We start from the raw sequence: 25,530 nt of genomic DNA on the forward strand, positions 1-25,530 counted from the left end.
AAGTCCAGCCAGATGGGGGAGAGGGGTGTAGGGATTGTTCAGGCCTCTGTTCAAGGAAGAAGCGGAGAGCCCTCAGACCATCCCAGTGGAGGATGGAGATGTAGAGGAATTGGACGTCCATGGTGAAGAGTCGGCGGTTGGAGCAAGGGAACTGGAAATTGTTGTTATGATGAACGGCGAGAGAGGAATCGCAGATGCAGGTGGGAAGAGACTGGACAAGGGGAGAGAGAATGGAGTCAAGATAGCAAGAAATGAGTTCCATGAGGCAGGAACAGGCTGACACGCTCGGTCTGCCGGGACAGTCCTGTTTGTGGATTTTGGGTAGGAGGTAGAAGTGGGCCATCCTTATTCTCTGTAGTCTATTGTGTATATAGTGTTAATAAAGCAGCTTGAAGTAACCTATCTGAGTCAGACCAGAATTACTCAAGATAGACCACACGACCAACATATGAAACACAGTAGCAGCGGTGGTGACATCAATCTAACGAATACCCGTGGCAAGAAAGTGGAAGAAAACCTGTTGGAAGCAATAATTTGAAAACTTACCTACCAGGCACACTGGTAATTATGTCAGTACCAGGCGAGCAGTCACTGCCCCTACCCCAACCGTTCTAAAGTCCTGAAGGCCCGCACAAAGGCCAACATTGGGAATTATGGAAGGAACACTTCCTAAGGTATCGAGCAGCATCAGGCTTGCATGCTAAAGAACATAAGTAACAGGTTAGTTCATCCCTTTATGCCTTAGGATCTGTTGCCAATGATGTCCAGTTGAGACAAGAGGTAGAAGAGTCTCCACAACTGTCCTAAGAGCATTCGACACACATTTTAGTCCAAAACAAAACCTCGTGATTGAACGAGGATGATTTAACCAAAGTTCTCAAAGACCAGGGGAATCTGTCAAATTGTTTCTTACCAACCTATATCACCTAGCCAGTTCTTGTGGGTATGATGCATTGAATTATTCGCGACAGCATTATCATGGGAGTTGGCAATGAAAAACTGACAGACTTTTTACAAAAGAAAGGCAACCTCACTCTTGATCAACTAGTTCAGTACATTAGGCAGGCCAAACTCAGATAACTAAATCAGGGTATAATCCATCATGATACCGAGGCTCTAGATGACTCCATTTGCAGACTAAGTGAACAGAAGTAAGCAGTGGCAGGAAAGAAAGAGTCAGACTTTTATTCTGGAATGCCATCTTGCATTCCATCTTGGCTGTTGAGTTTAGCACCCTGGTCCTCATGTGACCATTTTGTTTAAAAAAACAAATATACTTTCGAAGATTTACTCATTAATGCAGTGGGCTACAGTCAGTGACTTGCATGGAATCTACCAGCCACATGAAGGTTTTCCAAATCACATGATAATTTAATAAATAAATAGCTGTACAAACAAATTACTTGATGGAACTGAGAGGAGAATAATCTACTAGTGAATAGGTTGTGATAACTTACAAATCATCAGAGAGAAACAATAGAGAGGAATAAATTTGTCAGTTCAAGGTTGTATTTGCAAAGCATAAAATGGTTTTGTTATCAGAGGTAGAACTGTAGACACATAGAAATTTGCTTTGGCATTCAAACTTTGGGGAGTTGACGCAGGGATGCCAGGGTCCCTGATTTGGAACTAAACAAGTACCCATGCAAAATCCCCTGTTTTTCAACCTTCAGTTAAGTGCATTTAAATTTTAATTATTTTTGTTTCCTCATCAAAAAATATCTAGTTTCTTCCTTTTAGGTTCCTTCCCAAATAGCTTTAAATATACATCAGATACAGGATTCAAACAGCCACCAATTGTTTTACACTTTCAAACATGTTCAAATTACAATGAGATTTCATGACTGAGATTCACATGAACTGTATTTGTGCTCTGAAGTTAACAAAATCACAGAAGTATTTGCGTGGCAGCATAATCCAGTTACAATTGCACAGCTCTACAATCACTATAAACTAAAAATATTTACTTGAGCCTGTTAAGACATTAATGGGTTGAAAAGCTGTAAGTTTCCGTGGCAGTAAAACACATCCTTGAACAGAAAAGACTCCTGCTTTCAAGGTTGAATGAATATACTGGCTTTGTCAAAAGCATAATCTCTGAAACAGCCAAAGAAATAGTTGTGAGCAGCTGCCAACTCAATGACATGAATTTGCACTTCAGTGCAGGAAAATGGCAGCTTTATTTGAGATAAGTGAGAGTCAGCCCCAGTCACTTTGGAACAATGATTCAAAATGTACGTCCAGATCAATTCAATCACAAAATCAAACGATGCTTGATAATGCCAGCATTTAAGGATGTCCTGAATTTGTGCAATAAAATGAACAGAAAAAAATAGTATCAGAAACTATTGGAAACAGAAAATGTTGGAAATACCCAACAGCTGAAAGTTGGAAAGATGGCTTTAATGTTTCAGGTGTAAAGGTTTCAGAAAATCAATGGAGTTGCTTGGAAAGATAGATGTGTGTGTTTCTAAGCCCCCTTTCTCTGTAGTCAATTTAAGTAAACAGCAGCAGACTTTCATGAGTTTAAAAATAAAGAAGATTATTTATTATCACACTTTCCCCAAGTCTAAACGCTACATCAGTCACACCACTCACTCAAGAAAGATACAATTAAAGAAAATAGTGCACTGTTGGAACTGGCAAACCAAAACAGAATAGGTAATGACTCTCATATTTGGCTTGTTGTAGGAACTTGGTCATTGTGGGCTCAGTAGAGCAAGAAGTCCTTTTCTGCTCTCTGATTTTATTCAGATGGGTTGAAATGCCTGAGGTCGGATATCCAAATTGCTACAGTTTCCTCGAAGAGATGAATTTTCAGCAGGTTGCAAAGCTAGGCACTTGTGGTTATCATATCAGTCAAATTCCTTTACAGATGGACTTGGAGTTTTGAAATCAGGCTGGGAGGCTTCTAAAGACTTTACAGCCTCCAAGTTCTTAAAAGGCTAAGATGACACATCCTTTTGCAGCAGCTGCTTGTGGTACTTCTCTGCAGACTGCTCAGCTTCTCCTGGGTTTTTAGGTAGGCTCAAGAAAATGCATTTGTTTCAATCACATGACCAATACTGGTGTTATTCAACCAGAATGGTTTGGAAGTCCAAAGCCATCACCACAAAATAAAAGACAGATGGTGGTTCTTCACACTTAACTTGTGGATAACTGGCAAAAGCAAAAAACTGCGGATGCTGAAAATCCAAAACCAAAACAAAAATAAAAATACCTGGAAAAACTCAGCAGGTTCTGTTGAAGAGTCATACAGACTCGAAACGTTAACTGTATTCCTTTCCACAGACGCTGTCAGACCTGCTGAGTTTTTCCAGATATTTTTATTTTTGTTTTTGTCTGTGGATAACTGGTCTCATCAGCTTTCTTTTGTTAAATTGCAAATTTGGGGACAGATTCTAGAAGTCAACTGATTTGGTATTTGAGTAAACATCAAACAATGGCAGGTGTGAATTGCACAGATAACCTTCATCTTAATCTGTGCATTCCAGGAGGAAGTCCCCAGCCAGGGTGATTCAATTAGAACTTGCCAGAAGGCTGATAATGTGTGTTGAATAAGAAAAACCATCTTAGCCACCTTTGAGAGCATCTGTCTTAAAATATAAAAGACAGTTCCAGAAGCTTCCACAGGAACACAGTCCATGTTTGCAGTTATGAATTGGGATGCTGGGGTTAGCTAATGAGGAAAGGTTTGACAGGCTGGGCCTATGTCTGTTGGAGTTTAGAAGATTGAGAGATGATCTTATTGAAACATATAAGATCCTGAGGGGACTTGACAGGGTGGATGCTGAAAGATTGTTTCCCTTTGTGGGAGAGGCTAGAATTAGGGGACGTAGTTTAAAAATAAGGGGCCTCTCATTTGGAATGGAGATGAGAAGAAATTTTTTCTCTCAGAGGGTCGTGAATCCTTGGAGCTCTCTTCCCCAGAGAGCAGTGGAGGCAAAGTCAGTGAATCTTTTTAAGACAGAGGTAGATAGATTCTTGACTAACAAGGAAGCCAAAGATTATCGGGGGTAGGCAGAATGTGGAGCTGAAGCCACAATCTAATCAGCTATTGAATGGCTGAGCAGGCTCAAAGGTCTGCTTGGCCTGCTCCTGCTCCTAATTTGCATGTTTGTATGTATGTTCATACAGTCATGCCTTCACTGGGCATGACAAGATTTCAAATGCTGTCATGCTGTGTATTTCCAACACTATTATTCGAAAAAAACTGTGACTTCTCTTTTGTCACTCCATTGATATTTGGAAACTTACAGCTTTTCAACCCATTAATGTCTTAACAGGCCCAAGTAAATATTTTTAGTTTATAGTGATTGTAGAGCTGTGCAATTGTAACTGGATTATGCTGCCACTGATATTAAATCTTTGACAAGATTTCAAATGCTGTCATGCTGTGTATTTCCAACACTATTATTCGAAAAAAACTGTGACTTCTCTTTTGTCACTCCATTGATATTTGCAAGTCACAGGGGCAAAAGTAAGAGGGAGAGGAACTATTACGTATAACTTTTAAAACAAAAGTACTGATCTTAGATTACATTAAAGCACATTAGGTATAAGAGCAAAGAACAATTCCTTATCTGCAAAATAAAATATATGCATACATGATAAATTATCCAATATAACGCAAAGAAAGGTTTCTCTAAAAAAGCTCTGAAACCTGTTCAAAACTATGATCATTAAAGGTCACGAGCAACTTCTAAAATAACATGTCCTAATTTTCTATAAGATTCATCATGACAATGTATAACACAACAAATTGATTCTCATTCAAGAGAGCAACCAGTTCAAACAAAATAGTCCTAGAGCATTTAGTTCTAATCTCTGCCTGAGCCAATTCACATATGGCACTATTAAGTTACCAATCTAAGGCACGTTGAAGGTAGGAATTGAGTAGAGATTTACATATTTTAGAAGTTGAATGTGAAACAAATGACTAGAAGTTAGAACCCTTTCCCGGAAGTCAAACAATGTGGACAGACCAATGCCATTTGTCACTGGAATTTTGCTCCGTCAAGATGTACCTTTATAGCAATAGAAAATTCTGAAGTACACTGTATGTTCATAGGTTTAAGGGGGGTGTGGGGGCTGGGACAGGTAGAGCTGGATAGAGGGCCAGTGATAGGTGGAGATAGCCAATAGACAAAAGGACAAAGAGGTGTTGAAGGTGGTGATATTATCTAAGGAATATGCTAATAAGTGACATTAAGGGTAGAAAGCAGGACAAGCAAGGTACAGATAGCCCTAGTGGGGGTGGGTTGGGGGGAAGGAATCGAAATAGGCTAAAAGGTAGAGATAAAACAATGGATGGAAATACATTTAACAATAATGGAAATAGGTGGGAAAAGAAAAATCTATATAAATTATTAGGGAAAAAAAGGGGGGATCAGAAAGGGGGTGGGGATGGAGGAGACAGTTCACGATCTAAAACTGTTGAACTCAATATTCAGTCCAGAAGGCTGTAAAGTGCCTAGTCGGAACTTGAGGTGCTGTTCCTCCAGTTTGAGTTGAGATTCACTAGAACAGTGCAGCAGGCCAGAGGAAACCACATTGGGAGCAGCGAATGCAGTAGACTAAATTGAGGGAAGTGGAGGTGAAATGCTGCTTCACTTGAAAGAAGTGTTTGGGCCCTTGGACGGTTAGGAGAGGGCAAGTAATGGGGCAGGTGTTGCACCTTCTGCAGTTGCATAGGAAAGTGCCGTGGGAGGGGGTTGAGGTGTAGGGGGTGATGGAGGAATGGACCAGGGTGTTCCGGAGGGAATGATCCCTGCGGAATGCCGACAGGGGGGATGAAGCGAAGACGTGTTTGGTGGTGGCATCATGCTGGAGTTGGCGGAAATGGCGGAGGATGATCCTTTGAATGTGGAGGCTGGTGCGGTGATAAGTGAGGACAAGGGGGACCCTATCATGGTTCTAGCAGGGAGAGGAAGATGTGAGGGCAGATGCGCAGGAGATGGGCTGGACACGGTTGAGTGCCCTGTCAACCACCGTGGGTGGAAAACCTCGGTTAAGGAAGAAGGAAGACTGTCAGAGGAACTGTTTTTGAAAGTGGCATCATCGGAACAAATACAATAGAGGCGAAGGAACTGAGAGAACGGGATGGAGTCCTTACAGGAAGCAGGGTGTGAACAGCTGTAGTTGAGGTAGCTGTGGGAGTCGGTAGGCTTGTAATGGATATTGGCGGACAGTCTATCACCAGAAATTAAGTCAGAGAGGTCAAGGAAGGGAAGGGAAGTGTCAGAGATGGACCATGTGAAAATGACGGCGAGGTGGAAATTGGAAGCAAAATTAATAAATTTTTCCAGGTCCAGACGAGAGCATGAAGCAGCACCGATAATTTATATAGGTTTTTCTTTTCCCACCTATTTCCATTATTTTTAAATGTATTGTTTTATCTCTACCTTTTAGCCTATTTCAATCCCTTCCCTCTACCCCACCCCCACTAGGGCTATCTGTATCTTGCTTGCCCTGCTTTCTACCCTTGATGTCACTTATTAGCACATTCCTTAGATAATATCACCACCTTCAACACCTCTTTGTCCTTTTGTCTATGACATCTTTTGGCTATCTCCACCTATCACTGGCCCTCTATCCAGCTCTACCTGTCCCACCACGCTCCCCCCCCCAACCCTTAAACCAGCTTATATTTCACCTCTTTTCTATCTTTACTGAGTACTGTTGAAGAGTCATATGGACTCGAAATGTTAACTGTGTTTCTCTCCGCAGATGCTGCCAGACCTACTGAGTTTTTCCAGGTATTTTTATTTTTGTTTTTGTTTTGGATTTCCAGTATCCGCAGTTTTTTTGCTTTCAGCCAAATAGTTACCTCTTCTATCTTCAAAAATCTTGAGAAATTTACTGCCACAAAGTCTACAACATAGCATGCCACATCAACTTATGTCACTAAATGATGATATTGTAGTCAACATGTCTTCATAGAAATAACACTAATACAGGGGATGCAACCTTCAACTTAAGTGTTGCAGTAGATCAGCCACCCATTACATAATGCATCTGATTTTCCTTTCTATTAAAGGCAATGGAAAGATAAATCAGATGAAGTGCATAACACACCACTGAGCAGGACTGCTCCTTCAAGCCCCACAAGGAAAGTTGTGGCCTCATAGGCTGTTGAAAACAAACTGAAAGACAATGTCATGCAGTATGTCAGCCAATGAGCTTGAGGCAGGGTGAGACATCTGGCAGGGTTCAAAGTCCATTTTCTCAACAGTCTGAACAGTGTACCATATCAAACTGCCAACATAGTTTATTTAAGTTTTCTACAAAATACAGGAAGTACAGTTCATGAACAAAACTAAAGCAACTCCTCCCAATAAAAGCACATCGATTTTTCCAGCCAAATGCAATGAATGGAAGACAGCTGCATACAAATTAGATGTGTAAAATCAATCCCACTCAGTTACAACAGTGCAGTCTCCGAGCATGATTGATGGGTGAATCGCCCAATCATCTCCATTATGGCCACAGGAATAGTGGTGTTATTATATGCAACCACAAAAGAATGAGAGACGGAAGGAAGCTGACAATGACAGGAAGATATATCATTTTATTTGGCTGCCAACTGTGCCTGAGAATCATGTTTCACCATATAATGTTTCTGGTAATATAAAACAGCAGATCTCCTAGCTCACCCTAAGCTGTATCACAGGAGATCAGCATATTCATAATGTTAGGTTTTCTCTAGTTTTCTTTATGTACTGGAATCCATTCAGCTTTAACTGATACATTCCATGTTTCAAACTCTTCAGGCAAGGTATTGTTTGCCAATTTACTGAAAAAGTACTAACATGACTTTGCACCAGAATAGTATCATTTTCAAACACAGTGGTTAACTCTTCTATCTCAGAAATTGTACAGTCAACATTTGGATATCATTGATCCCCATATCATCAAGCTCTCTTCCACCCTACTGATGCTCTTGCAACTGGTGAACTCTCATTGATAGCCAAAATATTACCTACTGTTAAGCAAGCAAGATTGTGAATCAAATTGCACCAACACTGCCATATGTAGTGAGAGGGCTTCTGTAACCAAGTATAGATGTAGATAAAAGAACGATTTAAGAATGCAAAGACATGAATTAAGGTCAGTAGCATGACTTTCTTTTAACGGATACCTCGCATGCTTGAACAGTTTGCTGCAGCAAATTGTGATTAGATCTGTTTTGCTTTGTGGAGTGGTAGCATGAAATATAAATGGAAAAAAGAAGCTATCATAACAATTCAGAGCCAGTGGTTACAAATCACCAAGATCAACAATTATATGAGAACTAAAGATGAGATATTGTTGTAGGAAACCAAAGGAAGTGAGATATTACAGTCATGGGTCTTGATAATAATCATTCAACAAGGTGGCACTAACAAAGACAGGAATTCTAGGAACACTTAAAAATAATGAATAAACTGAGTAAATGAAACATTTCATGTCTTGCTGATAGTTTGATCAAGAGGTGAAAATAATCATTAGTATTTCTTGAACATCTAAGTTTTAATATAGTATGCTGTTTTAAATTCATCTAATTTTTCCTTTCAAGGCATTTGTGCTTTGACCTATCAACTGAAGATGTTGCTAAGCAATAAGTTCAAAAGTCTACCACATTACAAGGACATGAAACATTTCAATGACTTACGTATGGGGCTGTTTTCTCTATACAATCTAGCCATTAAAGACAATAGCTTACCTGGTCAAGATTCACCACCAACTGAGCCATCATGAACCACCCGTCACTATGAAAAGCGTGAAGTTAAAGCTCTGCTTTAAAAGGATACGTCCAGGGACCACTGGTTTCCTATTCACTAATGCAAAAGATAGTTCCGTTTGTAGAAAAACCACAGAGGACTTGATGATATGTTGTCCAAATCTGAGAGTGGCCATGATATACTTCAGATAAATTCAGAGTCTTCTGAAAAAAAAGAGAACAATATTTGGGGACAAATTTAAATCAGAAGTGCAAATACTCTTCAGGTAACTGTATTTAAATTTCCATCAAGCAAACCACTCATAAAACAAATTCTTCACAATTGTGCAAGCACTGTAATCCATTCTGAATAAACCTACCATCACCAAACCCTCCCTCCTGACCCCCACAATCCAGGAGTTGTCTCCATAATCCACATATAAGCAGCTCACCAATGACCCCCACATCCAACCTACCTCCTTGTTAGCCCCCACCCACTAAGAAACAACTCTGGCCTGACCCCACCATCTCCCACTGCTGAGAAGTAACTCTTGTCTCTTCCAGACCCCAACATAGGACAAAATGGCAACTCTCCCTTCCACCGCCTTGAGAAGACAGTATGATCTGCTTCCCCACTGAGAAAACAAGGACACTTTTTCCAGCATTGGAATTCAGCAGTGCCCGCTACTGCAAAGGAAATGGACCCTGAGCCCTTACATCCCTCCAACAGAGAAAAATAATCAAATCTGAGCTCATATCGTCTATTTACCCATGTGTACTTTCATGGGTGGTCAACTGATTATTTAAAGGACCATATACAAATGGTTGGGCAGGAGCAACACCCTCACCAACCCCGACTGGAAATTACAACATGCTTAAAATGTGGTGGAAAAGTTCGTACAAATCCAAAGTTAGGTACTGAAACTGCCATTGTTACAGCTATGTGAGAACTTCAGTCAGTGAGGAAATCTGGAAATTTTGGCAATCACAGGATGGATTTGATGCTCCCTCCTGTGAATTTGAAGGCAAGGACCACTATGTGTGGCCTTCCTGCCATCTACCCACCCACCCCCCAGCCCGTCAGAAATTTTATGGGGCCCAGTGGAGACGTTGGGCAGCCTGCCATCCCTTGGACCTATTGAGGCTCTTAAGAAGGGATCTATCACATCTCTACCTGCATTTTACCCACAGCAGGGAGGCGGCACATGCCATGCAGGAAGCCCGGCAGCTTTAGCTGAGTGGGCTGGTGAAGGGCAAGGGGGCCAGTGCCTCCTTTGTGAAGCTCCTGTGCCCATCAACGGAAACACCAAGGTCAGCCCTTGCATTAACCCCACCCCACTTGAACCCAGCCCCCAAACCCTTCATACCCCCTGTTGAGACCCCCAACCTCAAACTCATTTGGACTCCTCAATGTGGTGAGACTGCTTATAGTCCCAGCAGTGACCACCTCTCCCAGCTGGTGCAGTTGGCCATCCTATTGGGATTTCCTCCCGAGGTTGGGGCAGAAGTCTCCCAGCATTAAGTTCCTGCGGGGCAGCTATCGGGAACATGGGCAGGCTCCTCCCCAAACCCCACACGCAAGGTCCAGGAGAATTATATTTATTGTGATTGTACACTGACCCACAATCAGAAGCTTCAAATGATTGTATTTACTTCCAGACATCAGAAGAGTGAACTTTTAAGTTATAGACTAAAGACTTGACTTATCCATTTTAAAGATGCATGGAACAAGGTGAGGTGGGGCGAAAGTGAATGCCCTTGACATCAAGACAGCATTTGATCAAGTGTGGCAGCAAGGAGCCCTAGCAAAATTGAAGTCAGTGGAAATCAGGGGCGAAACTCTCTACTGGTTAGAGTCATGCTGAGCACAAAGGAAGACAGCTGTGAGTGTTGGAGGCCAAACATCTCATGTTCATCAGGTCAGGTCAATCATCTTATGAAATTCATCTCAGTCCCAGGACATCACTGAGGAGTTCCTCAGAATAGTGTTCTAAACCCAACCATCTTCAACTACTTCATCAATTACCTTCTCTCCAACATAAGGTCAAAAGTGGGGATGTTCACTGATGATTGCACAATGTTCACCATTCGTGATTCCTCAGATACTGAAGCAGTCCTGGCCATATGCAGAAACACCTGAACAACATTCAGGCTTGGGCTGATAAGTGGCAAGTAACATTTGTGCCACACAAGTGTTAGGCAATGACTATCTCTAAGGAGAGAGAATCTAACCATTTTTCCTTGACATGCAATGGCAATGACCATTGCTGAACCCTCACCATTAACATCCTGAGGGCTACCGTTAATCCGAAACTTAACTGGGTTAGTCTTATAAATACTGTGGATATAAGGGCAGGTCAGAAACTGGAAACTCTGGAGCTATAACTCACCTCCTGATTGTCCAAAACCTGTCCATCATCTACAAGGTACACATTGGGAGTGTTATGGAATACTCTCCATTTGCCTGGATGATTGTGGCTCAAATAACACTTGAGAAGCCTGACATAGTCAAGGACAAAGCAGCCTTCTTGACTGACAACCGATCCACTATTTCAAACATTCCTTTCCTCCACACTGGCGCATAGAGGCAACAGTGTGTACCATCCAAAAAGTTAAATGCAGCAACTCAACAAACTCCTTCAACAGCGCCTTCCAAATATATGAGCTCTACCACCTAGAAGGACAAGGACAGCAGAGGCATGGGAACACCACAACCTGCAAGTTCCCCTCCAAGATACACACCATCCTGACTTGGAGTTATATTACTGTTCCTTCACTGTCACTAGATCAAAATCTTGGAACTCCCTGCCTAACAGCACTGCAGGTATGCCTACATAAAGATAGCTCACCACCCCCTTCTCAAAGACAATCAGGGATGGGCAACAATGCTAGTCTTGCCAATGACAATTTTTTAAAAATGCTTTAAAACTTGATTGGCAATTTTTTTTTAATGATGATGCAGCAACTATTTCGTGAAATATTTTGGATGAAAGTATTTAGATTAATGCTTAAAACATAAAAATTCTTAATTTACTTTGTTTACATACTGTTAGAAAAGTTTGTCCATTGGCTATATGATCATATTTCAAGATGCGTTAGCCAAAAATATCAATAAATCCAGTTCTTTTGAGAAGATGGAAGAATATTCAAAGGAAAGGCTTTCCCTCTGGAACAAGAGAACCCAGAATTTCTGCTGATACAGTTCAAAACAGTGCATTGCCCTTCAGTGTGCCATGCCATTTAACAAGCTTATTTGAATATCACCTGAAACTCCAGGACCTGCAATCTGCATATAAAGTAACTTGTTTTGTACAATGCACTAAGTAATGCTAATGGCTTGGTGCTCACACCGTTTCAAAAACACATCTGTAACACTGCAAAAATACATCCAAGACATTTCATAAATATTTTTGCAGTTCTTCATTCTGTTGGATCTTGTGATTCCTCGTCGCATGCTTGTTGTAAGTGGTGGCCGAGTTGGTACTATAGACAGAGTTGATCAGCAGACACTTCTTAGGTGGAAAACATTATGTTTATTCACAAAGGGACTCAGCAGCAACTACATGTGAGCTTTCATTTCAAACCCTAGCTCCATACTACTGATTACTAACTACAGAGGTAGCCCGCGCTACTCTTTTATTAGTTTACATTAAAAACACATGCCCCTTAAAACAAAATGTTGACATTTGATAAACATCAGGAAACTGATGAACATTTTTGATGAATTTCAATTAATTATCCCTTTCCTGATAGGATTAAAACTGAACATAATAGGAAATAGAACAGAGGTAACTCAGATCTATACATGATCTTGACAAGTGTGGCTGATTCTCTATATCGGAAGGAAATATGGTCCACTAAAAAAGTGCCTACTTCCATTTCCATTAAATCACCATTTGCACTCCCAGCCTCGCACACAAGAACATAAGAAATAGTAGACCATACAGCCCCAGGAACCTCTTCTGCTATTCAATGCGATCATTGCTGATCTTCTACCTCAACTCCATTTTTCTGTCTGCTCCCCATATCCCTTGATTCCCTGAAAGACTAAAGATCTCCATATCTTAGCCTTAAATATATTTAACAATGAAACATCCATAACCCTCTGGGGTATAGAATTCCAAAGATTCACAACGTTTTGCATGAAGAAATGTCTCCTCATCCCAGTTCTAAATAATCGCTCCCTTATCCTGAGACTGTCTCTGAGTTCTAGATTCCCCAGACAGTGGAAACAACCTCTCAGTGTCTCTCATCTGCTGCTGGAACCTTTGTCCATGCTTTTCTTTAAACTCTGGACTCAACTATTCCAATGTTCTCCTAGCCAAGCTCATACCTTGCACCCATCACCCCTATGCTCCTTCACCAGTCACCAATGCCTCAATATTCAAGTTCAAATTATTGTTTTCAAATCCCTCTATGGCTTTGCCATTCCTATCTCTGCAATGCCATCCAGCTCTACTACCCTCTGAAATCTTGCCCTCCTCCAATTCTGGCCTCTTCAGCATCCTGATTACCCTTGGTCCATTATTCATAGCTATACCTTCAGCATAGGTCCTAAGCTCTGGAATTCCCTCCCCAAACTTCCCTACTTTAAAATGCTCATTAAAATCTACTTCTTTGACCAGGCTTTTGGTCACCTGTCTTAATATCTTTTCATGTAGTTTGGTGTCAAATTTTGTTGCTCCTGTGAAGCACCTTAGAACATTTTACTACTTAGAGGTGCTTTGTAAATGAAGGTCGTTGTTATTGTTGTTCAACCAAGATCACTTAAGCTTTTTCCTCCAATTTCCAGGCAAAATGAAAGCCATATTACTGACCATTTCTGGGAAATGTGGGTTTTTTTGTTCTACCATTTTTAACAAATGTTCATCAAGAGATGCATTAAACTTTCAACTAAGATTCACTTATTCTTCCCAGGGTCACATGCAACATTCTTCATTCCCTGAGCTCAATTCAACAAGCGTTAAAGAAAAAAACTTGAAAGTTCACCAAAATTATTTCACAGCTAAGAATAATATCCCTCTTGAATATTTTGATGTTTGTTTTGTTATAGCCATATAAATGCTGCAACTTATATACATATACAGGTTTACAGACAGAATTTTCACAGGGTGTGGGGAATAGAGTACAGGCACGCCTCTTCCTTGCAATGACAGGATTATTGGGCAATCAACTCTACTTCCTGTGTATCAAAGGAAAACCTGATTAAGTGTCAATTGTGTGAAAATGTAACTGCTGTTGCACAATGTCTCTCACTGCTCAAAAATAAATAATGATACACACAAGGTAAGCACTGTTTAGCTGTCTTCCCAACACAAAGAGTGCAAGAGGTCATTTAATAGATAGGTGAGAAAAGTGAAGAAACCTCAGTGGTTCAGCAAGCAAAAGAAATGTCCACATAACATTAGTGATCAATAAACTTACAACACAGAGAATGGACAAAGGAGAGAATTGAGGGTGGGAGCATTTGGGGTGGGGGCTTGCTGCATCAACCTAAGTTTCTACTCCTCATCAATATCCTGTTCAAAAGGGTGCACACCTACAGATGAGGATCTGTTCAGGATCAGGCCTGATAATAAATACCTTTCTCAGTTAAATAGATTGTGAACGAGCACAATGTAGGTCACAATTAAGCAACGATAACTTGGCTCAAGAAACTGTCAGGCTGCTAGCGCGATTGAACCACCATTTGGGAATCCTGTCCCAAATTAAAATCAGGTGTCTAGTCTTTTCTCTCGACTCAATCTCACAAATTAACATGAACCGAAGCATTGGCCTTGATTTTCAATTGCCTGTGGTGAGTAAGTCTCGCGAATGTGTGCTTTGAAACTAGCACTCCCAGATGGCGTGTCAATCCGTGCCTCCGGAACGCGCCATCGCAGGTCAGGAAAAACAGTCTGGCGCACAGCTGTTGGGAGCAATGTGGGGAGCCATTAAGTGCTGTTTCTGCTGAAGTAAAATTGTTGGAAAAAGGGTTATCAGAACGGGTTGAATACCATTGACCATTTGGGCGCTTGCCTGCGCCATGAGGCTGCTGGCCCTGTGATCTTCTGCCTGCTCTATTCTGCAAGGCAACGGTTAGCCCAGTAGTAGTGGTTATCTGCCGTGAACATTGCGCTCAAGAGTCAGTTTCTGCCTCTTAGCGGTGCCCAATGTTACTAATCAGGCACCGAGCTTGCCTCCAGCCCAATTAGGGAATCTGCACTTTAAGGTAATATTGCATTAGTGATGCAGACATAGCACAGGGTCTTTCAGGCACCCTCTGGGTGAAAAGGTTTCTCAACTCTTCTAATCCTTCTACCAATTACGTTAAATCTGTGTCCCTCTCTGCTAAGGGAAATTGGACCTTCCTATCCACTCTATCTAGGCTCCTCATAATTTTATACATCTCAATTAAACACTCTCTGTTCAAAAGAAAATAACCCCAGCTTATGCAATACCTTCTCATAGCTAAAACTCTCAATCCCTGGCGACATCCTCTTAAATCTCCTCTGTATCCTCTAAAGTGTGATCACATCCTTCCTGTAATGCGGTGACCAGAACTGTATGTAGTAATTTAGCTACGGTCAAACTAATTGTTTACCTCTACAGTTCCAAATAAGTCCTATTGGACTTGACATGTTCATTCCTTTTCTCTCTCCACACGTGCTGCCAGACCTGCTGTGATTTTACAGAACTTTCTGTTTTACTTGCTGAATTTATCCGGAGACAATGCACACATTCCCCCAAATTAGGCTGAGGTAAAAAAAATGCTCCCCGAAGGCCCTAGGTGGATAAGGGCTCCTGCTGAGCGCCCTTCAGCCCACTCCTCCCTCTGCAAGTAGCCTGTCCTCTTCTTTGATACCTCTGCTTCATCTCTCCCTCACACTGATCAGAAGAGGGAAGGTCTATAGCACCTATAGCTGAAAGGTGCTCTGACCAGAATCCATTAAATTCAGAACTTCTCCACGTGCCGCACTATTTTGTTTAGTTCAGCATCCTTAACTTGCTCGGCAACTCACCAACCTCAGACAGAACTAGTAGATATTAATCAGCAACTAACCTCCAAGCTGTTGATCTTTTTAAGTAGCACTGGTAGGTCCTTAATGTTGCTGAATACATGTTCAGCTATGTGTGTATAAGACAGGGCATTAACTGGAAAGGTGAGGTCAAAAATGGCAGTGCTGCTGTCAGCCAATCAGCAATAGATGACAACTGATGAACAAGATGAATTTGGGTGCTGGCTGCACTGCAAATGTATGCTCATGCAGCACAGACACCATTTAAAATGCTGTCTTCATTTTAGTGCCAAAATAGCACCCATAGTGACAAAACTATGGGCACTACAGAACCTATTTTTTCAGCCACAGAGTCATGAGTTATGCAATACTTCAAAATATCTAACATCGTTGCTTCTCTTTCATCATTTGAGCGAAGGCTTAACCTTTTTTTTCTGAGAGCTGCATACTCTTGTGTTAAAAAATGTATATTGTCGTCTTGCTCATTCTGGGTCTCTAAAAGACATCTTTTGTGTTTTTTATACCTGCGACACCACATAACTATTGTTCTTCATTGCATTCTCCGCATTCCTGTAGTCAGCTCACCCTGATGCAATGACATACATTTTTCATGAAGGAAAACAAAGGGGGGAAATAGTCTCCCTTTGTATGTATTATACAAAAGAACAGATGGTCAAAAATGGATTACAAATGAGTTCAGGTCCCTCATTTATATCTGAATGCACCCTAACCATTAATTTACATTGGAGATAGTTTCCTGTAAACAACCAGACATCTGTATTTTTTAATTAATCTATTATTTCAAACTTCTTGGATAAGTTGAAAAGGTTAGACTTTTTTAAAGACCACATTTAGTCCATAAAGGCCTCAGGTTCAGATTTTGGTCTGTTTTGTGTCACCCAGCTTGAGTTTATGTGGTAGTGGGAGTACTGGAGCTGGATGCAGAATTGCTGGACTAAGCAAGGCAATACAAAGGACGGATTTCTCCTAAAACATTGCCCACTCGTTAAGAATATCTACAACAAAGTAAACCAGTGGCATACCAAAAGGTGTCTCAGAAGAATTCAGAATGGAAAAACTTGTCTGAGGATGGATTTTCTCTATCACATGTTCATTATCAATGCAAAATAAAGGGAACACACAAGTTGAAAATTGGAAAAGGATAGTTTAATAATTTGAGATGTACAGGCAATTTCATATTCAAAGCTAAAGATAAGAGAAAACTACAGTACTGAAGAAGTCATATTGGACTCTTAATGTTAACTCAGATTCTCTCTCCCCAAGTCTGCTGAGTGTTTCTGGGACACACTGCTTTTGTTTCAGAAAATTACAGGAATTGTTGGAAAGGCCAGTCACAGAAGATGCATTAAGGAACCTAAAGTTGAAGTTCAAGAACAAAAAAGGGATGGTGTGCAGTAAAGGTCCACAGGAATCAATATACAAATGAAAGAAGAAAGCAATCAAGTCAGCAATATGAACAGAAAGACTGCAAAAATCTACAAGAGGGCCAACAGCTTTATAAGGATAGAAAGCCCAGATAATGGAAAGGATACAGTAATGCTTCAAACCTTTGAGATGTGGTAACTCCTCAGTGTCCTAAGGTCCATAAAAAAGTATTTAATAGTTGCTTGAAATGCTAAGAACTAGAAGAATGAGCTCAGTAAGATATAGAAATGAAAGCAGTAATACTGTGGGGATAAAACTGGAAGGAAAGAAAGGCATGTTGGATGAAGTAAATACATTTATCATGTGCCTCTCACAACCTCAAGATGTCTGAAAGCACTTTATGGCCACTCAAGTGCTTCTTGAAATGCAGCCACTGTTTTAACATAGAAAATGTGGCAGCCAATTTGCATAAGTCAGATCCCACAAATAACAATTAAATAAATAAACAAACTATCTGCTACAGGTTGGAGGATTAATGTTAGCCAAAACATCAGGAGAACTCCTCTAAGATAAAAGCAAAAAACTGCGGACGCTGGAAATCCAAAATAAAAACAAAAATACCTGGAAAAACTCAGCAGGTCTGGCAGCATCTGCGGAGAGGGACACAGTTAACGTTTTGAGTCTGAATGACCCCTCAACAGAACTAAGTAAAAATATAAGAGAGGTAAAATATAAGCTGGTTTAAGGGGGGGTGGGACAAGTAGAGCTGGATAGAGAGCCAATGATAGGTGGAGATAACCAAAAGATGTCACAGACAAAAGGACAAAGAGGTGTTGAAGGTGGTGATATTATCTAAGGAATGTGCTAATTAAGGGTAGAAAGCAGGACAAGCAAGGTACAGGTAGCCTTAGTGGGGGTGGAGTGGGGTGAAGGAATCGAAAAAGGCTAAAAGGTAGAGATAAAGCAATGGATGGAAATATATTTAAAAATAATGGAAATAGGTGGGAAAAGAAAAATCTATATAAATTATTGGAAAAAGGGGGGGGATCGGAAAGGGGGTGCTGATGGAGGAGAGAGTTCATGATTTAAAATTGTTGAACTCAATATTCAGTCCGGAAGGCTGTAAAGACTGGAAGATGATGTGCTGTTCCTCCAGTTTGCATTGAGCTTCACTGGAACAATGCAGCAGGCCAAGGAAGGACATCTAGGCATGAGAGCAGGGTGGAGTGTTGAAATGGCAAGCGACAAGGCGGTCTGGGTAATGCTTGTGGACAGACCAAAGGTGTTCTGCAAAGCAGTCACCCAGTCTGCATTTGGTCTCTCCAATGTAGAGGAAACCGCATTGGGAGCAACGAATGCAGTAGACTAAATTGAGGGAAGTGCAAGTGAAATGCTGCTTCATTTGAAAGGAGTGTTTGGGCCCTTGGACGGTGAGGAGAGGGTAAGTAAATGGGCAGGTGTTGCACCTTCTGCGGTTGCATGGGAAGGTGCCATGGGAGGGGTTTGAGGTGCAGGGGGTGGTGGAGGAGTGGACCAGGGTGTCCTGGAAGGAACGATCCCTGCAGAATGCCGTCAGAGGGGGTGAAGGGTAGATGTGTTTGGTGGTGGCATCATGCTGGAGTTGGCGGAAATGGCGAGGGATGATCCTTTGAATGTGGAGGCTAGTGGGGTGATCATTGGGGACAAGGGGGACCCTATCATGATTCTGGGAGAGAGAGGAAGGTGTGAGGGCAGATGCGCGGGAGATGGGCCGGACACGGTTGAGGGCCCTGTCAACCACCGTGGGTGGAAAACCCCGGTTAAGGAAGAAGGAAGACATGTTAGAGGAACTGTTTTTGAAAGTGGCATCATCAGAACAGATGCAACAGAGGCGAAGGAATTGAGAGAATGGGATGAAGTCCTTACAGGAAGCGGGGTGTGAGGAGCTGTAGTCGAGGTAGCTGTGAGAGTCAGTAGGCTTGTAATGGATATTGGTGGACAGTCTATCACCAGAAATTGAGACAGAGAGGTCAAGGAAGGGAAGGGAAGTGTCAGAGATGGACCATGTGAAAATGATGGAAGGGTGGAAATTGGAAGCAAAATTAATAATTTTTTCCAGGTCCAGACAAGAGCATGAAGCAGCACCGAAGTAATCATCGCCTTCACTGCTTTCCATTTCTCTCCTGGTGTTTAACAAGGTGTTTACTAAAATCCGCTTTCACAGCCATATTTCCTTTCTCAGTGACTGTCTCCATCTCCGACTTACCCCATGTGGATTTCAACTGAAGTTCCATCACTCATGTTTCGAACCCACCCAGGATTACAGGTATCTCTGGGACGTACAACGCTCCTCGGACTGCTGTTCTCGTCGCATTCTGCGATCCACACTCAGCGCCATGCGCTGCGATATGGAAACACTCAACCTCTCCCGCCAGCAGCACCGCCACACCCTTTTTCAAGGCTGCGCATGCCCCCAGTTTCATTTTATTCTTCGACTCAACCGACGCCTCAACAAGAAACTTTGTCTCTTTATTTCAGGTGCAAAGCAATGCAAACTCCAACAACTCATCAATACCAACACCCATCCAGGACCCTCCACCCCTGCCTGTCCCTCTGTCCCCATCCCGTCTTCCAATCCCAGCCCCGGCCTTGTATTCACCATACCCCCTGATCTTCCCCTCTCTGACGCTGAACATTCAGTACTCAGCAAAGGACTTAGTTTCATACCCTTAAGCCCTCATCTCAATGAATTTCGGGCTCGGCACGATGCTGAACTCTTCTTCCGCTGCCTTCATCTCCATGCTCACTTCTTTGGGCAGAAGTCCTCCCCCTGTTCAACTGATCCTTTTACCCACCTCCAATATTCTCCCTCCACCTGGACCCCTCCCTCTGGATTCTTACCTTCTCTTGATCTTTCCCTTGAGAACTGTTGGCGTGATATTAGTCGTCTCAATTTCTCTGCTCCTCTCACCCACTCTAACCTGTCTCTCTCTGAACCTGCTGCACTCCGTTCTCTCAGGTCCAACCCTGACATTGTCATCAAAGCCACTGACAAGGGTGGTGCTGTTGTTGTCCAGCACACTGACCCCTACCTCGCAGAGGCTGAGCATCAACTCGCAGACACTTCCTCCTACCTCCCCCTGGACCGTGACCCCACACTGAAGATCAAGCCATTGTTTCCAGGACTGTTACTGACCTCATCTTCTCTGGAGATCTTCCTTCCACAGCTTCCAACCTGATAGTCTTCCAACCTCGGATGGCCTGCTTCTACCTTCTACCCAAATCCACAAACAGGACTGTCCCAGCATACCGATCATGTCAGCCTGTTCCTGCCCCACAAACTCATTTTTTGCTATCTTGACTCCATTCTCTCTCCCCTTGTCCAGTCCCTTCCCACCTACATCCATGATTTCTCTGACACCCTACATCATATCAACAAATTCCAGTTCCCGGCCCCAACCACCTCCTCTTCACCATGGACGTCCAATCCCTCTACACCTCCATCCCCCACCGGGATGGTCTGATGGCTCTCCGCTTCTTCCTCGAACAGAGGCCTGAACAATCCCCATCCACCACTACTCTCCTCCGACTGGCTGAACTTGTGCTCACACTGAACAATTTCTCCTTCAACTCCTCTCATTTCCTCCAAATAAAAGGTGTGGCTATGGGTACCCGCATGGGCCCCAACTATGCCTGTCTCTTTACGGGGTATGTGGGACATTCCTTGTTCCAGTCCTACTCCGGCCCCCTCCCACAACTCTTTCTCAGGTACATCGATGATTACTTCGGTGCTGCTTCATGCTCTCGTCTGGACCTGGAAATATTTATTAATTTTGCTTCCAATTTCCACCCTTCCATCATTTTCACATGGTCCATCTCTGACACTTCCCTTCCCTTCCTTGACCTCTCTGACTCAATTTCTGGTAATAGACTGTCCACCAATATCCATTACAAGCCTACCGACTCCCAGAGCTACCTCGACTACAGCTCCTCACACCCCGCTTCCTGTAAGGACTCCATCCCATTCTCTCAGTTCCTTTGCCACCGTTGCATCTGCTCTGATGATGCCACTTCCAAAAACAGTTCCTCTGACATGTCTTCCTTCATTGTTAACCGAGGTTTTCCACCCACGGTGGTTGACAGGGCCCTCAACCGTGTCCGGCCCATCTCCCGCGCATCCGCCCTCACACCTTCCTCTCCCTCCCAGAATCATGATAGGGTCCCCCTTGTCCTCAATGATCACCCCACTAGACTCCGCATTCAAAGTATCATCCTCCACCATTTCCGCCAACTCCAGTATGACACCAAACACATCTTCCCTTCACCCCCCCGGCGGCATTCCGCAGGGATAGTTCCTTCCAGGACACCCTGTTCCACTCTTCCATCACCCCCTACGCCTCAATCCCCTCCCACTGCACCTTCCCATGCAACCGCAGAAGAAGCAACACCTGCCCTTTTACTTCCCCTCTCTTCACCGTTCAAGGGCCCAAACACTCCTTTCAAAGGAAGCAGCATTTCACTTGCACTTCCCTCAATTTAGTCTACTGCATTCGTTGCTCCCAATGCGGTTTCTTCTACATTGGAGAGACCAAACGCAGACTGGGTGACCGCTTTACAGAACACCTTCGGTCTGTCCGCAAGCATTACCCAGAGCTCCCTCTTGATGGCCATTTCAACACTCCACCCTGCTCTCATGCCCACAAGTCCGTCCTTGGCCTGCTGCATTGTTCCAGTGAAGCTCAATGCAAACTGGAGGAACAGCACCTCATCTTCCGACTAGGCACTTTACAGCCTTCCGGACTGAATATTAAGTTAAACAATTTTAGATCATGAACTCTCTCCTCCATTCCCACCCCATTTCCATTTCCCCCACCCCCTCTCTTTTCCAATAATTTATATAGATTTTTCTTTTCCCACCTACGTCCATTATTTTTAATTGTATTTCCATCCATTGTTTTATCTCTACCTTTTAGCCTTTTTCGATTCCTTCACCCCACCCCACCCCCACTAGGGCTATCTGTATCTTGCTTGTCCTGCTTTCTACCCTTAATTAGCACATTCCTTAGATAATATCACCACCTTCAACACCTCTTTGTCCTTTTGTCTGTGACATCTTTTGGTTATCTCCACCTATCATTGGCTCTCTATCCAGCTCTACTTGTCCCACCTCTCTCTGCACCCCCCTCCCAACCCCCGCTTAAATCAGCTTATATTTCACCTCTCTTATATTTTTACTTAGTTCTGTTGAAGGGTCATTCGGACTCGAAACCTTAACTGTGTCCCTCTCCGCAGATGCTGCCAGACCTGCTGAGTTTTTCCAGGTATTTTTGATTTTGTTTAGGAGAACTCCTCTGTTCTTCTTTGAATTGAGCTATGTGATCTATTATGTCCACCTGATAAGACAGATGGGGACTAGGTTTAATGTATCTTCTGAAACATGGCACTCCCTCAGTGCTGCACCGATGTGCCAGCCTGGATTATGTGCTCAAATCTCTAGAGTGGAGGCTTGAACTCACGTGAGAATATTACCAGTGAATCAAAACTGAAAATGACAACTAAGCACTGTATTCACATTGAAACATCAAAGACCAAGTGGAAAACCAAGGAAAAGCTGAATGGATGATATAAAAGGAGAAGAGGAATGCCAATAAAACTGGCATTGGCAGCAGCATGAGACACATACTGGCACAGGTTGATGTACAGCACCATCCAACTTCAAATAAGAGGGTTGCATTCACAAATGATCTGTGAATTTGAGAGAATAAAACAAACAAATATTGCTGCCTTTGATCACTGTCCAGCAATTTCTACCACACATGTTTATGGAGATATTATGTGGACAGGGCTGTACTCATTGTCGCTGCTCTCGGTGTTGATCAATTGGCATGATGTATCGGGACAAAACAATACCTGTAGTACATCAGTCTAGCTTCAGGAGAGGAAAATTATAATGAGGTTTCTTTTGAAAGCAAATAGAAATATTTTTTAAAAGTATGAATGCTTCTCCTTACCCTAAAGTAAGTAGTTCTGTACCAATAAAATTACACCTCAGTAATTCACATCCACATGAAGAGATGAAGATAAAAATAAAACACTGCAGATGCTGGAAATCTGAAACAAAAACAGAAAATGCTGGGAAAGCTCAGCAAGAAGGGCAGCATCTTTGGAGAGAGAAATAGATTAATGGGCGGAATTTTCCACTGGCGGCGGCCGTGGTAGGTGCTGTGTGCGGAGAATATGGTGGGACCCACTTCACGACGCTGGGAAGGAAGGTTACGATCTTCCACTCAGCACGTCAACGGACGGCTGTGTTTCCCGCCATCAGTCGGCAGGGAGCTAATTATGATGCATCAGCATTTAATTAAAAGGCCATCCTACCAGGTTCTTGGAACCCCGCGCATGTCCAGAGACCTGGTGGCTCACCTCTGCGACCTACTGCAGGGCTTGGCGCCAAGGGGACATTGAGGGTATCCACTGCCAGTGGCTGTGAAAGTGACCATTATAGCGTGCTCAATTTCTATGCCAGTGGCTCCTTTCAGGGCTCCACAGGTGACCTCTGTGGGATTTCACAATCTGCCACCCACAAATTCATCCATGTTGTCATGGATGCCATCTTCTCCATGGCACACAACTTTGTGCATTTCGCCAGGGACTGGGAGAGCCAGGATGCAAGGGCCATTAGATGCACCTTGATCTCGGGATTCCCACAGGTGCAGGGTGCAATTGACTGCATTCATGTGGCGCTCAGGTCTCCATCGCTACACTCAGTGGACTTCAGCAACTGCAAGAGCTTTCACTCACTGAACGTGCAGCTGGTATGTGACCACCAAAAATGCATCCTGCAGGTATATGCATGGTTTCCAGGGAGTGTGCATGATGCCTACATCCTGAGTCGCTCACAGATCCCTGCAGTCTTCCAGGGTCCACAGAAGCTGCAGGGTTGGATGCTTGGGGACAAGGGCCGTGGCTGATGACACCTACATGGCGGCCTCAGACTGCAGCAGAGCGACGCTATAATGACACTCATGCAGTAGCTCACGACTTGGTGGAGCAGACCATTGGAATGCTGAAGATGCAGTTCCGGTGCCTGAACAGGTCTGGTGGAGCCCTGCAATACAGTCTGCAGAGGATATCACGCATCGTCATCATCTGCTGCACCCATTACAACCTGGCGCTGCAACAAGGTGAGGAGCTGGCTGAGGAGGGGATGGAGGAGCTGCACGTCTCCTCCAATGAGGAGCACGTCGATGGGAATGAGGCTGAGGGGGTCCTTGGTGGTGACGATGACGGGGATGAGGCTCTCACACTGGCTAGATGAGGCAGGCACACTTGGGAGGCCCTCATAGCTGCTAGATTTGTGGAAGATAATGACGACATGCATTAAGGTGTTCCCATAGATCCTCACATCAGAGTTGTGAACATTTGACTTCAGTCTGGCTTATTGCAGCGCCAATACCACTGTGAGAATGCTCTTGTCATGGAGATGCAGTGGAGACCCAATTAGTTGCTTGATTGCAAGAGGATGATGACAACATACAGTCAGAACACTCCATAGATCTTCACATAGCCTCTGAGAATGTCTGATTCCTGTCTGGCCGAGAGCAGCTCATTTGCACTCCATGATCAGGGCCATCTCAGACGCAGCCATGAAACTTTAGATGCATATGATGCTGAGTCCACCTTCAGCACCTCAGCCCTTCAGGAACTGGTGCACAGCGTCACTGGTCGCAGATACTGGTGTGATGGGGGCCAGCCCCAACTTAAAGATACTGAGAGTATGAGAGAACTCTGTGGCACCTGCCCACTACGTTCTGGCAGCAATGACAAGCATAGCAGAAGTGCAAGCATCAGTAACGTTTCCAGAGAGTGTGTGGCTGGACCATCACTGTGGTCTGAAGGCCGCACAGAGCACAGGGAAGAGGCCCTGGACTGAGACACCTGCCTTTTATCTTGTGCAGAAAGGTTTCACATCCGAGTGACAAGAACACTGCTCATCAGAACAAGGAGCCATAGGCAAGGAGACATTCTTGAGAGTTTATTTACAATAGTGAATGTACAATTATGTACAAGTGATTAACACCCCTGCCCAGACTGTGCAGCTAATTCTCCTTAACTCTCCTAATCCTGCCGCTACATCTTGGTGCTCCCCGGACATCCACAGCAGAGGTGGAGGCAGCCTGCTGACTGCTACGCCCTGTCTGTGATGACTTTGGCGGTCTTCCTCTGGAGGGCCGAGACTTGGAGGGCTCCGGCCTGCTTTCAGGGTCCTGCTGTGTGGCAGTGGCACCCTCCTTGGCCTGTGAAGCTGGATCTGTGGAGGTCGCAGGAAGAGAGGAATCAGATGGGCTAGTCACTCCCAGAGTCATCTGGGTGGATGGCCCCGGAGCATGAACCTGCTGATCCTCCTCCCTAATGGGTGCCTGAGGGCCCCTGGCTGAGTCCGTGAGTGGAAGGGTAAGCTGGAGT

At 43.5% G+C, this 25,530-nt stretch overlaps 1 protein-coding gene across 6 annotated transcripts in view; it reads right to left on the reverse strand.

Annotated features, from left to right (window-relative positions):
- Nucleotides 1–25,530, reverse strand: part of fhit (fragile histidine triad diadenosine triphosphatase) — a 1,268,452-nt gene that overhangs the window by 876,572 nt on the left and 366,350 nt on the right. For 5 of the 6 annotated variants that reach the window (XM_041192490.1, XM_041192495.1, XM_041192491.1 and 2 more), the window contains one exon: nt 8,793–8,926. In XM_041192490.1, coding sequence (XP_041048424.1) covers nt 8,793–8,898 — 106 coding nt within the window. In that variant the 5' untranslated portion in view covers nt 8,899–8,926. The remainder of the gene's footprint in view (nt 1–8,792; nt 8,927–25,530) is intronic. The other variant, XM_041192493.1, reaches the window with a different exon arrangement.

The sequence above is a fragment of the Carcharodon carcharias genome, chromosome 7, assembly GCF_017639515.1.
Source record: "Carcharodon carcharias isolate sCarCar2 chromosome 7, sCarCar2.pri, whole genome shotgun sequence".
Taxonomy (NCBI): domain Eukaryota; kingdom Metazoa; phylum Chordata; class Chondrichthyes; order Lamniformes; family Lamnidae; genus Carcharodon; species Carcharodon carcharias.